We start from the raw sequence: 14,101 nt of genomic DNA on the forward strand, positions 1-14,101 counted from the left end.
AGAGAGCATGAGCAGGGGAGGGTCAGAGAGAGAGGGAGAGAATCTCAAGGAGGCTCTGTCAGAGCAGAGCCTGACATGGGGCTCCATCCTACAAACAGTGAGATCATGACCTGAGCTGAAATGGAGTCAGATGCTTAATTGACTGAGCTACCCAGGCGCCCTTATTCTTTATACTAGTTTTTTAACTCTTTGCAATAAGTAATGGGACGTCATGAAAATACACATTGTACTTTTTAGTATGTTAAAAGCTAGGTTATTTTTTAGATGCACTTAAGTATTTATTTTTTTTAATGTTTGTTTATTTTTGAGAGAGACACGGAGTGTGAGCGGGGGAGGGGCAGAGAGGGAGGGAGACACAGAATCCGAAGCCGGCTCCAGGCTCTGAGCTTCCAGCCCAGAGCCCAGTGCGGGGCTTGCACTCACAAACTGCAAGATCATGACTTTGAGCTGAAGTCGGATGCTTAACCGACTGAGCCACCCAGGCGCCCCAACACTTAAGTATTTTTTAAATAAAAGTTTCCTGTTTCCCTTTTTTAAGGTGTAGTGATATTTCCCGTGAATGATAGAATCTTGTAAACGGTAATTCCAAGGTGTATGTATTTATATGTATTCACATATATATCTATAATTTATATATAAAGCCCAAGTACTAAACTATAAATTAACAACAAATAAATTTGTATTTCTCTGTTCTGACTACCTTGAACAAACAATATTTTTTGGAGTAACTATTGTATCTTTTAATTTTTTAAGGTGTTGATATATTTAAGGAGTACAAATTGGGATACCCGCATTGCAGCAGGACAGGCTGTTGAAGCTATAGTGAAAAATGTACCTGAGTGGAATCCAATACCAAGAACCAGACAAGGTGCTTTTAAGTGGTAAAAGTAGTTTGCAATAAAAATCTAACTGTAGAATTAATTATACTATACATTTTATATTTTAAAAATTACAGTTTTAATTTAAAGCCTTAATTTTCAGGTACAGCTTTGTCGGGAAATGACATTGAATAAGGTGATTTTCACCATGCTTTAAGATATTAGATAAATTATATTTTCATACATATTTTTAAGTTATTAATTCTATGCTTGATTTATGGAGATTATTGCTTCCCTCAAGGAATTTATGTCCTTAAAAAAAAAAAAGGAAACCAAATCAGTGCAGTGTAAATATTTGAAAGTGTTTTCTCTTGTTACTGGGAGACTAGTGTAATTATTTTTTAAATTTAAGCACAGTTATATATGGATATTTGGAGGGGTCTTTAATTTCTTACGTGTCCTTTAGATATCTTGTAGTGGAAATTATTTTTCTGACTGCCTGCAATGATAGTTAAAAATGAATGTATGCTTTTAAAAATTTGTATGGCACAAAAATAGACACATAGACCAATGGAATAGAATAGAGACTCCAGAATTGGACCCACAAAAGTATGGCCAACTAATCTTTGACAAAGCAGGAAAGAACATCCAATGGAAAAAATACTGTCTCTTTAACAAATGGTGCTGGGAGAACTGGACAGCAACATGCAGAAGATTGAAACTAGACCACTTTCCCACACCATTCACAAAAATAAACTCAAAATGGATAAAGGACCTGAATGTGAGACAGGAAACCATCAAGACCCTAGAGGAGAAAGCAGGAAAAGACCTCTCTGACCTCAGCCACAGAAATTTGTTACTTGACACATCTCCACAGGCAAGGGAATTAAAAGCAAAAATGAACTGTTGAGACCTCATGAAGATAAAAAGCTTCTGCACTTCAAAGGAAACAGTCAACAAAACTAAAAGGCAACCAACAGAATGGGAAAAGATATTTGCAAATGACATATTGGACAAAGGGCTAGTATCCAAAATCTATAAAGAACTCACCAAACTCCACACCCGAAAAACAAATAATCCAGTGAAGAAATGGGCAGAAAACATGAATAGACACTTCTCTAAAGAAGACATCCGGGGGCGCCTGGGTGGCGCAGTCGGTTAAGCGTCTGACTTCAGCCAGGTCACGATCTCGCGGTCCTTGAGTTCGAGCCCCGTGTCAGGCTCTGGGCTGATGGCTCAGAGCCTGGAGCCTGTTTCCCATTCTGTGTCTCCCTCTCTCTCTGCCCCTCCCCCGTTCATGCTCTGTCTCTCTCCCAAAAATAAATAAACGTTGAAAAAAAAATTTTTTTTAAAAAAAGAAGACATCCGGATGGCCAACAGGCACATGAAAAGATGCTCAACGTCGCTCCTCATCAGAAAAATACAAATCAAAACCACACTCAGATATCCCCTCACGCCAGTCAGAGTGGCCAAAATGAACAAATCAGGAGACTATAGATGCTGGAGAGGATGTGCAGAAACGGTAACCCTCTTGCACTGTTGGTGGGAATACAAACTGGTGCAGACACTCTGAAAACAGTGTGGAGGTTCCTCAAAAAATTAAAAATAGATCTACCCTATGACCCAGCAATAGCACTGCTAGGAATTTACCCAAGGGATACAGGAGTACTGATGCATAGGGGCACTTGTACCCCAATGTTTATAGCACCACTTTTAACAATAGCCAAATTATGGAAAGAGCCTCAGTGTCCATCAACTGACAAATGGATAAGATGTGGTTATATATACAATGGAATACTACTTGGCAATGAGAAGAATGAAATATGGCCCTTTGTAGCAACATGGATGGAACTGGAGAGTGTTATGCTAAGTGAAATAAATCATACAGAGACAGATACCATATGTTTTCACTCTTATGTGGATCCTGAGAAACTTACCAGAAGACCGTGGCGGTGGGGAAGGAAAAAAAAAAAGGGTTAGAGAGGGAGGGAGCCAAACCATAAGAGACTCTTAAAAAACAGAACAATCTAAGGGTTGATGGGGGTGGGAGGGAATGGAGGGTGGGTGATGGGTATTCACGAGGGCATCTGTTGGGATGAGCACTGGGTGGTATGGAAACCAATTTGACAATAAATTTCATAAAAAAAAAATTGTAAAGGTGTACATTTTAATTGAGAATATGGTGCAACCTGTTTTAATTTTCAAGTCACTTTGATAACTTCACTTTTATTATACATTTTAGCTTGTCTAAAATTTTTGCTTTAATTATCTAGCACCTGTTATTTTGAATGATTATATTAATTTGTCTTCCCTCATCAAATGAAATACATGACCAGAAGTTATAACTTGTTCTAGAAAAGAGCTTCCTCTTTTTCAGCTTATTTCCATGCTTATTTTGGTATATAGAGATATTAGAACTCAGATTCTTTTTATAAAATAATCAATTAGTTACACCAGCATTAAAATTTATGGGAAGGTTGCTTATCATCACTGGAAAATTTAAAGCAGTTATGCTTTGTTTATTTATTTATTTATTTTTTTAAATTTTTTTTTTCAACGTTTATTTATCTTTGGGAATTATGCTTTGTTTAATAGATGAATTATATGCAAATACCTGCTAGGTAAATTATTAAGTCAGTGAACAGTTACAATAGATTTTCAAATTCATCATGGCATAACCTTTTTTGGGGAGGAACACAAAACATTTTACGGATAGTTTTAGGCCTCAGATGGATGTATGATTTTCGCAATTTACCAGGAGATTATAATTTGCTCATATTATGAGGAGACCTATTGAATGAATAGTTTGCTTTGTGTCATAGGTATTCCTCAGGTATAGGGAGGAATGATGCTTATTAGCTTATTATATATGAATATAGTATGTGAATATGTTTGTCTTCCAATTTTGCACTATAATGACCTCAGGCTATTAGTTGGTATTTTCAAACTGTTAAACAGTAAATGGAGACAGTATGGCATTTAGCATACGTTTTTCAATATGGGATGCATTTCTTCATATAATGTGCTTTTGTAGTCAAAAACAGCTATACCTACATCCACTGGCATTCTGATAGTTTGTAGAAGTGGGGGGGCTCCAACTAAATAGTTTATTCATAAATAAGAGCTGATCATAAGTAAATCCACAGTAGCTTTTCTACTTAATTCTCCCTTTTACTTGTCTTAAAATGTTACCCAACCACCCCACATGATGCTGTTTTCTTTCATTCTATACTTTGACTTTATAATCAAATTAAATATTTTTCAACCTCATTTAGAATCTACTTCAGAAAGTGCTATGGAAGATTCACCTGCTACAGATCGCTTGAATTTTGACAGATTTGATATATGTAGATTGTTACAGCATGGGGCATCACTTTTGGGATCTGCTGGTGCAGAATTTGAAGTACAAGATGAAAAATCAGGTATGTAGTAGTCCGATAGAAGAAAATCTGAAATGTGTGTGTACAGACTAATTTATTACTTGGCATGCTATAATACCAGCCATGCAAAATCAACATAGATGTTACAAAATGTAAATTGACTGAAGTTTGCAGTTGGGGAGGTGGAGGCCCTGTGGGTGGAGAAGATAACCAAAAATATTTGGATCTAATGTACCATATGAATATTTTCTTTTAAGTGACTTTGTACTATATCTGTGCATTGTTAATATATGCATACTAGTATTTGAACAGGCATTTTACTACGTATTAGCGAAATTATAAAGTGTGACCCAAGAGCCTCAGTTGAATAGATTTTTTTCTTTCAAGTTTATTTATTTTGAGAGAAGGAGAGAGGGAAGAAGAGAGAGAGAGTCTCTAGCAGGCCCCGTGCTGTCAGCGCAGACCCCAACATGGGGCTCACATTCATGAACCATGAGATCATGACCAGAGCCGAACTCAAGATGGTTAAAACGGACTGAGCCACACAGGTTCTCCCAGTTGAGTAGATTTTAAAAGCCTGGATTAGTACAGATTGTGATACTGTTTTCACAATTCGGGACATTTGGGAGACTGTATGACAGTTTTCTTTTTTATCATGTGTTTTAAATTTTAAATAATTGGATCTACTCATGCTGGTGACCAAAGCAAACACTAAAAATGAAAAATAAATGTTGGGTAGGTACTTGTCCCATTATCTTTAAACTTATAGAATCCATCTGGATATAAAATAATGTTTTGGCCATTCAGGATTCATGCTTTGAGTGGAAAAAACCTTGATGTTTTTGATGGATTTCTGTAAGTAAATAAGTTGCTCTTTTGCCTAAGACCAAAAGAGAACAGTTTTTGTTGCTAATAAAGTTAGTTATTACTCAAAGCATATCTGTATAGCTAAGTTAATGAAGTGATCTTCACTTGTTCCTCTTAAAAAAAAAAAAGGCAAACAGGGCGCCTGGGTGGCTCAGTCGGTTAAGCGTCCGACTTCAGCTCAGGTCATGATCTCGTGGTCCTTGAGTTTGAGCCCCACATCAGGCTCTGTGCTGACATCTCAGAGCCTGGAGCCTGCTTAAGATTCTGTGTCTCCCTCTCTCTCTGCTCCTCCCCTGCTCTGTCTCTCAAAAATAAATAAACATTAAAAAAAAAGACAAATACCTATTAACTCTTAATATGGTTTCTTTCTTCCTTTTTTTTTTTTTTTTTTTTAAGTTTATTTATTTTGAGAGAAGGAGCAGGAAAGGGGCAGAGAGGAGAGAAAGAATCCCAAGCAGGAATTTGACTGGGGGCTCAATCCCACAGACTGCGAGATCATGACCTGAGCCAAAGTCAAGAGTCAGACACTCAACTGAGTCACCAAGTTACCCCAGTATGGTTTCTGTTGAAAGATCTTTGGTTGACCTCAGAACAACATAGGTTTTTGAAATGTGTGGGTCCACTTATATGTGTTTTTTTCTTTGATATAGTACAGTACTGTAATTATGTTTTCCTTATGACTTTTAATTTTTAATTTTTTTTCAGGTTTTAGTATTTTTATTTTTGAGAGAGAGAGAGAGAGCATGAATTGGGGAGGAGCAGATGGAGAGAGGGGGACACAGAATCTGAAACAGATTCTAGGCTTCCAGCTCTCAGGAGCCTGACGCAGGGCTCAAACTGTGGAATGGCTAGATCATGACCTGAGCCAAAGTCAGAGGCCCAATCTACTGAGCCACCCATGCACCCCTCCTTATGATTTTCTTAATAACACTTTTGTTTTCTCTAGCTTATTGTAAGAATATGTAGTGTATAATGTATAAATACATGTTCATCGATTGTTTATGTTATTGGTGAGGTTTCTGATCAACAGGAGACTATTAGTAGTAAAGTTTTTGGGGACTCAGAAGTTACACAGATTTTTAACTGCTTGGGGGATTGGTGTCCCTAACCCTTGTGTGTTATTCAAGGGTCAATTGTAGTTTAATTATTTTTGGAGAGAATTAAAAGGAGAATTTGGTTAAGTTCCAGAAAAGCATAGTTTTTCTAATGTGGGAGGTAGAAGTCATTTCAAAAACTTTCCAATTTGAAAAAAGTTCTCTCTCAACAGTAAGCTTACTAATTTTACTATTGTCATCATATCAGAGATCATTGGTCCTTATCCAGGAGTAAAAGGCAGTGTCCCCCCTGTCACTTAAAAAAATACGTGTTTGGTCTTACCTTAGAAATTCTGATTTAATAGGTCTGTGGAGAGCTCTAGGTCTTTGTATTTAAAAGAAAAAACTACACAGGTGACTCTGATATGTAACCAGGATTGGAAACCCCAGTTTTGGGGGAACTTGGATTTTAATGATGATAAGTCACAGTATGCTCAACAGTGCTCATTTAAAATCCTCTAATTAGATTTTCTTTAAATATCTCATCTGTTTGTTTCCTCATATATGAAGGACACATACATGATTTGTATAGGTGCTAGTCTGATTTTCGTTTGCGGTTGTATGGGTTACTTTCCGCAGTAGGACTTTGCCTGAAATGAGAAGACTGATTTTGGACTTCTGTGTATCATGGACTTGTGATCCAGCAGTCTTTGCTTTTGGATGCCTAGTGTTTTTCTCTCCAGGTAGAGCAGACTTAAATTTTTAAAAAAATAGCTTTGTTGAGATATAATTCACATACCATACAATTCACTCATTTTTAAAGCATACAGTTCAGTGGTGTTTAGTATATTCATAGATATGTGCAGTCAGTTTTAGAGTATTTTCCTTATCTCAAGAAGAAACCCTGTATCCTTTGGCTATCAACCTCCTACACCCTTCTTTCTTCCCTCCCTTTCTGGGCCCTAAGCATCTTGCTGTCTCTCTAGATTTGCCTATCCTGGACAGTTCTTATCAATGGAATCATCTAAAATATGGTCTTTTGCAACTGGCTTCTTAGCAGAATGTTTCCAAGGTTTATCCATTTTGTAGTATAAGTACTTCATTTTGATTCCCTCTATAGTTTTTATTCCTGTTATAGGATGTGTCAGTTTTTTAATTGTGGTAGACTATAGATAACAAAATTTACATCTTAACTATTTTTAAATGTATAATTCAATAATATTAAGTACATTTACACTGTTGTGCAGATCTTCAGAACTCTGTGTTTCAAAACTGAAACTTTATACAGTAATCTTATCCATAAAGGATACATTCCAAGACTCCAGTGGATGCCTGAAAACGTAGATATTACCAAACTCTATATATACCATTTTTTCTTCTACATACAAAACTATGATAAAATTTAGTTTATGAATTAGGCATAGTAAGAGGTTGACAACAATATCTAATAATAGAAGTATTATAACAATATACTTTAATAAAAGTTATAGAAATCTCTCTTGAAATATCTTACTGTATTGTACTTCACCTTCTTGTGATGATATGAGATGATAAAATGCCTGTTTGATGAGATGAAGTAAGGTGAATGACATAGGCATTGTGATGTAGTGTTAAGCTACTCTATTTCTTTTTTATTTTTTTTTCAATGTTTATTTTTAGAGAGAGAGCATGAGTGGGGGAGGGGCAGAGAGAGAGGGAGATACAGAATCCCAAGCAGGCTCCAGGCTCCGAACTGTCAGCACAGAGCCTGACATAGGGCTTGCACCCGCTGATTTCTGCCAAACACCGCAGCCTGAGACTGAGCATCCAAGCGTGGGAGGCCATCACCCACAATCCAGCAGAGAGAGAGAGAGAGAACAGAGAACACCTTTGGCTCATTTGTGATCATGTGATGTTCAGTGTCATGTACTACTAGCATTGCAAGACATTGCTCATTTATCAAGTTAAAATTTATTAGAAATGTTTGCTTGCCTTGCAGAATACTCACAGAACAAGTTACTCGCAATCCGGGGGTTTACTGTAAAAGTTTTTGTATGGACGTGTTTTCCTTTCTCCTGTATGGCTACCCAAGAGTGAAATTGCTTGATCATGTGGAAACTATGTTTTACCATATGAGGAAATGCCAGACTGTTTTCTAAACTTGCTCTACCACTTTACATTCCATCAGCAGTATATGAGGATTTTGATTTCTCTGTGTCCTTGCCAACACTTGTTCTTAACTGACTGATTATAACCATACTAGTTAGTGAATGTGAAGTGATATCTTATAGTTTTGACTTGCATGTTCCTGATGATTCATGACATTGAACATCTTTTCATGTGTTTATTGACCGTTTGTGTATCTTCTTTGAACTGTCTGTTCACATCCTTTGCCTATTTTTTAAATGAGATACTTGTCTTTTATTATTGAGTTGTAAGAGTTCTTTATATATTCTAAGTACAAATCTCCTATTGGTGACTTACAAACATATCCTCCCATTCCGAGTTCTCTTTTTACTTTCTAGATGATAGTCTTTGAAGCACAAAAGTTAATAATTTTGATGAAGTGCATCTTATCTTTTTCTTTTCTTTTTCAAATTTTTGATGTCATGTCTAAGAAGCTATTGCCAAATCTAAGGTTATTTACTCCTGTGTTTTTTCTAAGAGTTTTAGAGCTTTAGCTCTTATATTATCATGTATTTGACCCATTTTGAGTTAATTTTTGTGGTGTTGTGAGGTTAAGGGTTTAACTTCATTATTTTGCATGTAGTTAACCTGTTGTGTCAACACCTTTTTTGAAAAGAACTTAATGATGTTGGCACCATTGTTGAAAACCAATTGGCCATAGAACTATAGTTTTATTTCTGGACTCTCAGTTCTGTTCCACTGATGTCTATCTTTATGCCAGTATCTCATTGTCCTGGTTACTTTGGCTTTGTGATAAGTGTTAAAATCAAGAAGCTTGAACCTCCAGTTTGTTTTGTTTTGTTTTCTTTTTCAGGATTGTTATGGATGTTTCTGGTTCCATATGAATTTTGGGATCAGTTTTTCAGTGTCTCCAGAAAAGTCAGCTGGCATTTTGATAGGAATTGTGACTCTGTATGAGTTTGGGAAGTATTACAGTCTTAACGATAGTAATTGTGTTATGATCCATGAACATGGAATGTTTTTTCATTTACTTAGATCTTTAATTTCTTTCACCAGGATTTTTGTAGTTTTCAGAGTATAAGTTTTAAGTTTTGCTTTTAATGATATTGTAAGTAGAATTGTTTTTTTAATCTCATTTTCAGGTTTTATTTCTTTAGATCTTTTTTTCCCCCTCCCTGTTCTTCAGATTGGGTACTTTTATTCCTCTCATCTTTAAAAAAAATTTTTTTTTTTTAACGTTTATTTATTTTTGAGACAGAGAGAGACAGAGCATGAACAGGGGAGGGGCAAGAGAGAGAGGGAGACACAGAATCTGAAACAGGCTCCAGGCTCTGAGCTGTCAGCACAGAGCCCGACGCGGGGCTCGAACTCACGGACCGTGAGATCATGACCTGAGCTGAAGTCGGACGCTTAACCGACCAAGCCACCCAGGCGCCCCAATTCCTCTCATCTTTAAATTCACTTATGCTTTGTCTGATATTTCCATTCAGACGTTAGGCTCACTCTGATTTTTAAAATTTCAGATTCTGTATAGTTCAGTCCAGATCTACTTTTCTTTTTTTTTTAAATGCCTTTATTGGCATATTTTGCACATCATATAATTCACTCTTTACAAGTATATGGTTCTTTCAGTTTCTTTTTTATAGTTTCTGTTTCTTTCTTTCTTTTTTTTTAACTTTAATTTTTTTTTTTTTATTTTGAAAGCGAGCATGAGCAGGGGAGGGGCAGAGAGAGAGGGAGAGAGAATCCCAAGCAGGCTCCCTGTGGTCAATTTGGAGTCATATGTAGGACTCAAACCCACAAAGCACGAGATCATGACCTGAGCCAAAGCCAAGAGTCAGATGCTGGGGCACCTGTGTGACTCAGTCATTCAAGGTGTCCGACTTTGGCGGTCTGTGAGTTTGAGCCCCGTGTTGGGCTCTGTGCTGACAGTTTGGAGCCTGGAGCCTGCTCTGGATTCTGTGTCTCCCTCTCTCTCTGCCCCTCCCCTGCTCACACACTCTGTCTCTCTCTTAAAAAGAAACATTAAGAAAAAAAAACTTAAAAAAAAAAAAAAAGTCTGACACTTAACTGAATGAGCCACCCAGGTGCCCCTATGGTTTGTTTCTTTATTGAGGTATTCTGTATTCTCATTGTGACAGTATCTTCCTTATAAACCATTGTTAAACTCGCTGTTTAAAAATCATGTGTTCTAGGGGCGCCTGGGTGGCGCAGTTGGTTAAGCGTCCGACTTCAGCCAGGTCACGATCTCATGGTCCGTGAGTTCGAGCCCCGCGTCAGGCTCTGGGCTGATGGTCTAGAGCCTGGAGCCTGTTTCCGATTCTGTGTCTCCCTCTCTCTCTGCCCCTCCCCCGTTCATGCTCTGTCTCTCTCTGTCCCAAAAATAAAATAAACGTTGAAAAAAAAAAAAATCATGTGTTCTAATTCTAACATCTGGGTCATCTCAGAGTTGGTCTTCCGTAATTTTCTTTTGAGAGTGGGATACATTTTTTGATTCTTTGTATGTTGCTTAATTTTGAATTCTGCCCCTCACGTGATAAATGCTATATATATTGTTTAGGCTGGATTCTGTTATATTCTTCGAAAAAAGATTTTGGTTTGATTTTTTCTTTTTTTGCTTGTTTTAGCAGGCATTTAATTATGTGAAACTCAAATTGCAATTCCTCTGAGATGGGCAACAGCTCAAATCTCAATTCACTTTTTAGCTTTAGCTGGACTGTTTGGAGTCTGCCATGTGCTCACATAGTTTATAATTAAGCTAGAGTTTTGGCTGAGGTTTTACAGAATTTGGGTCTTCTCTCTGGCTCTCTCTTTTTTGGGTTTTCTTTACCTTTCAGTGGCTATAGTGAACTTTAACTCTTTTTCCTCTAGTTCCTCAAACTAGAAAGACTGGAGGCTCTTTTTTTTTTTTTTTTTTTTTTTTTTTTAATGTTAGAGGAAGAACATGAGCAGGGGAGAGGGGGCAGAGAGAGAGAAAGAGAGAGAGAGAGAGAGACAGAATTCCAAGCAGGTTCTGCACTGCCAGAGCAGAGCCCAGTGCAGGACTGGAACTCACAAGCCATGAGATCATGACCTAAGCTAAAATCAAGAGTCAGACACTTAACCAACTGAGCCATCCAGGTGCCCCAAGTATGCAACTCTTGATCTCAAGGTCGTGAGTTCAAGCTCCATGATGGGTGTGGAGAATGGATGAATGAATAAATAAATAAGATTGGTTTATTTCCATAAGCATGAATCTCCTTTTATATATACTTGATAATTGATAGTGGAGCAATGGTGGGATCTCAGTGAAAATTCCTAGAATGTTTTGTTAGTGAGAACACTATTTTTCTTTTTTTTTTTTTTTTTTAGTTTTTACATTTTATTTTATTTTTTTAACGTTTTTTTAATTTTTTTATTTTTGGGACAGAGAGAGACAGAGCATGAACGGGGGAGGGGCAGAGAGAGAGGGAGCACAGAATCAGAAACAGGCTCCAGGCTCTGAGCCATCAGCCCAGAGCCCGACGCGGGGCTCGAACTCACGGACCGTGAGATCATGACCTGGCTGAAGTCGGACGCTTAACCAACTGCGCCACCCAGGCGCCCCCGCTATTTTTCTTTTTAATGTTTATTTATATTTGAGAGAGATAGTACGTGAATGGGGAGGGGCAGAGAGAGACAGAAAGAGAATCTGAAACAGGTTCGAGGCTCTCATCTGTCAGCACAGACCTGATGCAGGGCTCGAATTCACGAGCTGTGAGATCATGACGTGAGCCGAAGTTGGATACTTCACCGACTGAGCCACCCAGGTGCCCCTATAACACTATTTTTCAATCATAGTTAGATAATAGAGTTTATGACATGTTCAGATTGTGAGTATGATTTGTTTTATTGTCAGGAGGGGTGGTTTTTGTTGTTTTTAAATGTTTATTTATTTTGAGAGAAAGTGCATGTGTTAGCAGGGGAGGGGCAGAGAGAGTTAGGGAGAGCATCCCAAGCAGACTCGGCGCTGTCAGCACAGAGCCTGACGTGGGGCTCGGTCCCATGAACCGTGAGATCGTTACCTGAGCTGAAATTAAGAGTTGGACTTTGACTGAGCCACCTCCTGAGAGGGGTGTTTTAATAGTTAAAATTTTTTTACTTTTAATCAAGGTTGATCTTCATTGATTAGAAAACTTCTTACCTGATTTGGAGGAAATGTATTTCTTTTCTGTTTAAAGGTGAAGTGGATCCTAAAGAGAGGATAGCACGCCAACGGAAACTATTACAAAAGAAACTTGGTCTTAATATGGGAGAAGCCATTGGAATGAGTACTGAAGAACTCTTCAATGATGAAGATCTGGATTATACTCCAACTTCAACAGCCCTTGTAAACAAACAACCTGTAGGTAAAATCTTTGGTTATTTGACTGCAAGTAATACAAGCATTTTGCTTCATCTTGCCATGTTATTGCAATGAAAAAAAAAATGCTGTTGCTCATTGCGGCTTGTTCCATCATAATTTAGTATTTAGTGTCTTCATAAATTGGATTTCTGGTAACAGATCCTAAAGAGATAGAAGTTCAGCCTACCTTATAAACTCTGGATTGACTGTTAGATAAACGCTGTGGTGGGCCTTTTGGAGCCACTGCTATTGAGAGATCCCAGTTGCACCAATTGCTTTTTCCTTTGTTCTTCAGTGGAAAAAAAAAAAAAAAAAGAGTAAATGTTTGAGAGAGTAGAGGATAGTAAGGGCTAGTATGATATTATAAATCTTTAGAGCAGTGATTTATTATTCTATTTGGCAAAGTAACAGATATGATAAGAAAATTTTCAAACAATGAAAAAAGGTATACAATATGAAGTAAAAAGTTTTTAATAATTGATGGACATGCATGTCCCCATGCCTCACAGGCAACCCTTCATGAATTACTTGTACATGCAGACACAAATATTTGTATTTTAAGCCATATTTATCTTTTCCCATTTCGTGTAGCTGAATATATCAGTAATACAGATTGATCATGTGTTTTTTTGATAGCTTCATTCTCTTTTGTTCTATGGATGTACCATAATTTTGCTCTGTATTTCTCCCTTTTCTCCATTCTTCAAATTCCCATTGGATGCTCGCAAGCTGCTGCTGCTTTTTTAACGTCCCAAACTGCTTAAGCTCCAGTAAAAAAGCTGTGGCTCTCTCCTAAGAAAAATTCACATGCAACTGAAATATTAACATTCAAGGGGGTTGGTATTCTTTCCTCTTGCCACTGCAGTATCTTTTTAGAGTTTCCTGGTCCTTATTAAGAATTCCTGCTTTTCAGTCATGAAACCCTTGTCTTGTCTTTCTTTTGGCCTTTTCCTTTATACTGGTTCTCTAAACCATCAGAATTTTCAAACCTTTCTTTAGGGTTAATGGAGTATGTGTTGATGAATAACTTTTGCAGACAAAAAAAAAAAACATTCCTGAGGAAAAAAGAAGAGTATAAAGAGGCAGAAAATATGACAACTATAAAGAAACAGAAAGAAATGAGGTGCAAAGAGAAGCATGAGGTGTAAATAAAAAATAAAAATAGAATAAAGGAGAACAAAAATGTAGTAATGTGATTATAGTGTGGTTATTGTGTATGGTATAAGAAAAAAGATGAGCCAAGTATATTAGAGAAGATAGGGTATGGACAGAATAGTTGTATGTAGGATGGGCAGCAGAGACTTTGAGGTTTGTGAGATCCAAGTTGGGTTGGCCTTATATGTCATGGACCTTTGGGAGGAGGTGCTTAATGTTACTTGTTGCCATAGGTTTATCATTGCTTGTATATGCGCCATTGGTCTCTGGACTAAGACCATAGCAGGGTATCCATACCAGTGACCCAGATTAGTGGTCAAAGTGAATTTTAGTTGAATCTTAAATCAGTTAAGGGCA

The 14,101-nt window shown here is 37.3% G+C and overlaps 1 protein-coding gene across 1 annotated transcript in view; it reads left to right on the top strand.

The window, feature by feature from the left end:
- The window catches only part of BTAF1 (B-TFIID TATA-box binding protein associated factor 1), a 103,675-nt gene that overhangs the window by 19,575 nt on the left and 69,999 nt on the right, over positions 1-14,101 (top strand). The window contains exons 3-5 of the mRNA XM_040486909.1: positions 754-868; positions 4,094-4,240; positions 12,426-12,589. Coding sequence (XP_040342843.1) covers positions 754-868; positions 4,094-4,240; positions 12,426-12,589 — 426 coding nt within the window. The remainder of the gene's footprint in view (positions 1-753; positions 869-4,093; positions 4,241-12,425; positions 12,590-14,101) is intronic.

This window comes from Herpailurus yagouaroundi, unplaced genomic scaffold (genome assembly GCF_014898765.1).
Source record: "Herpailurus yagouaroundi ecotype Mexico unplaced genomic scaffold, PumYag 163, whole genome shotgun sequence".
NCBI lineage: Eukaryota > Metazoa > Chordata > Mammalia > Carnivora > Felidae > Herpailurus > Herpailurus yagouaroundi.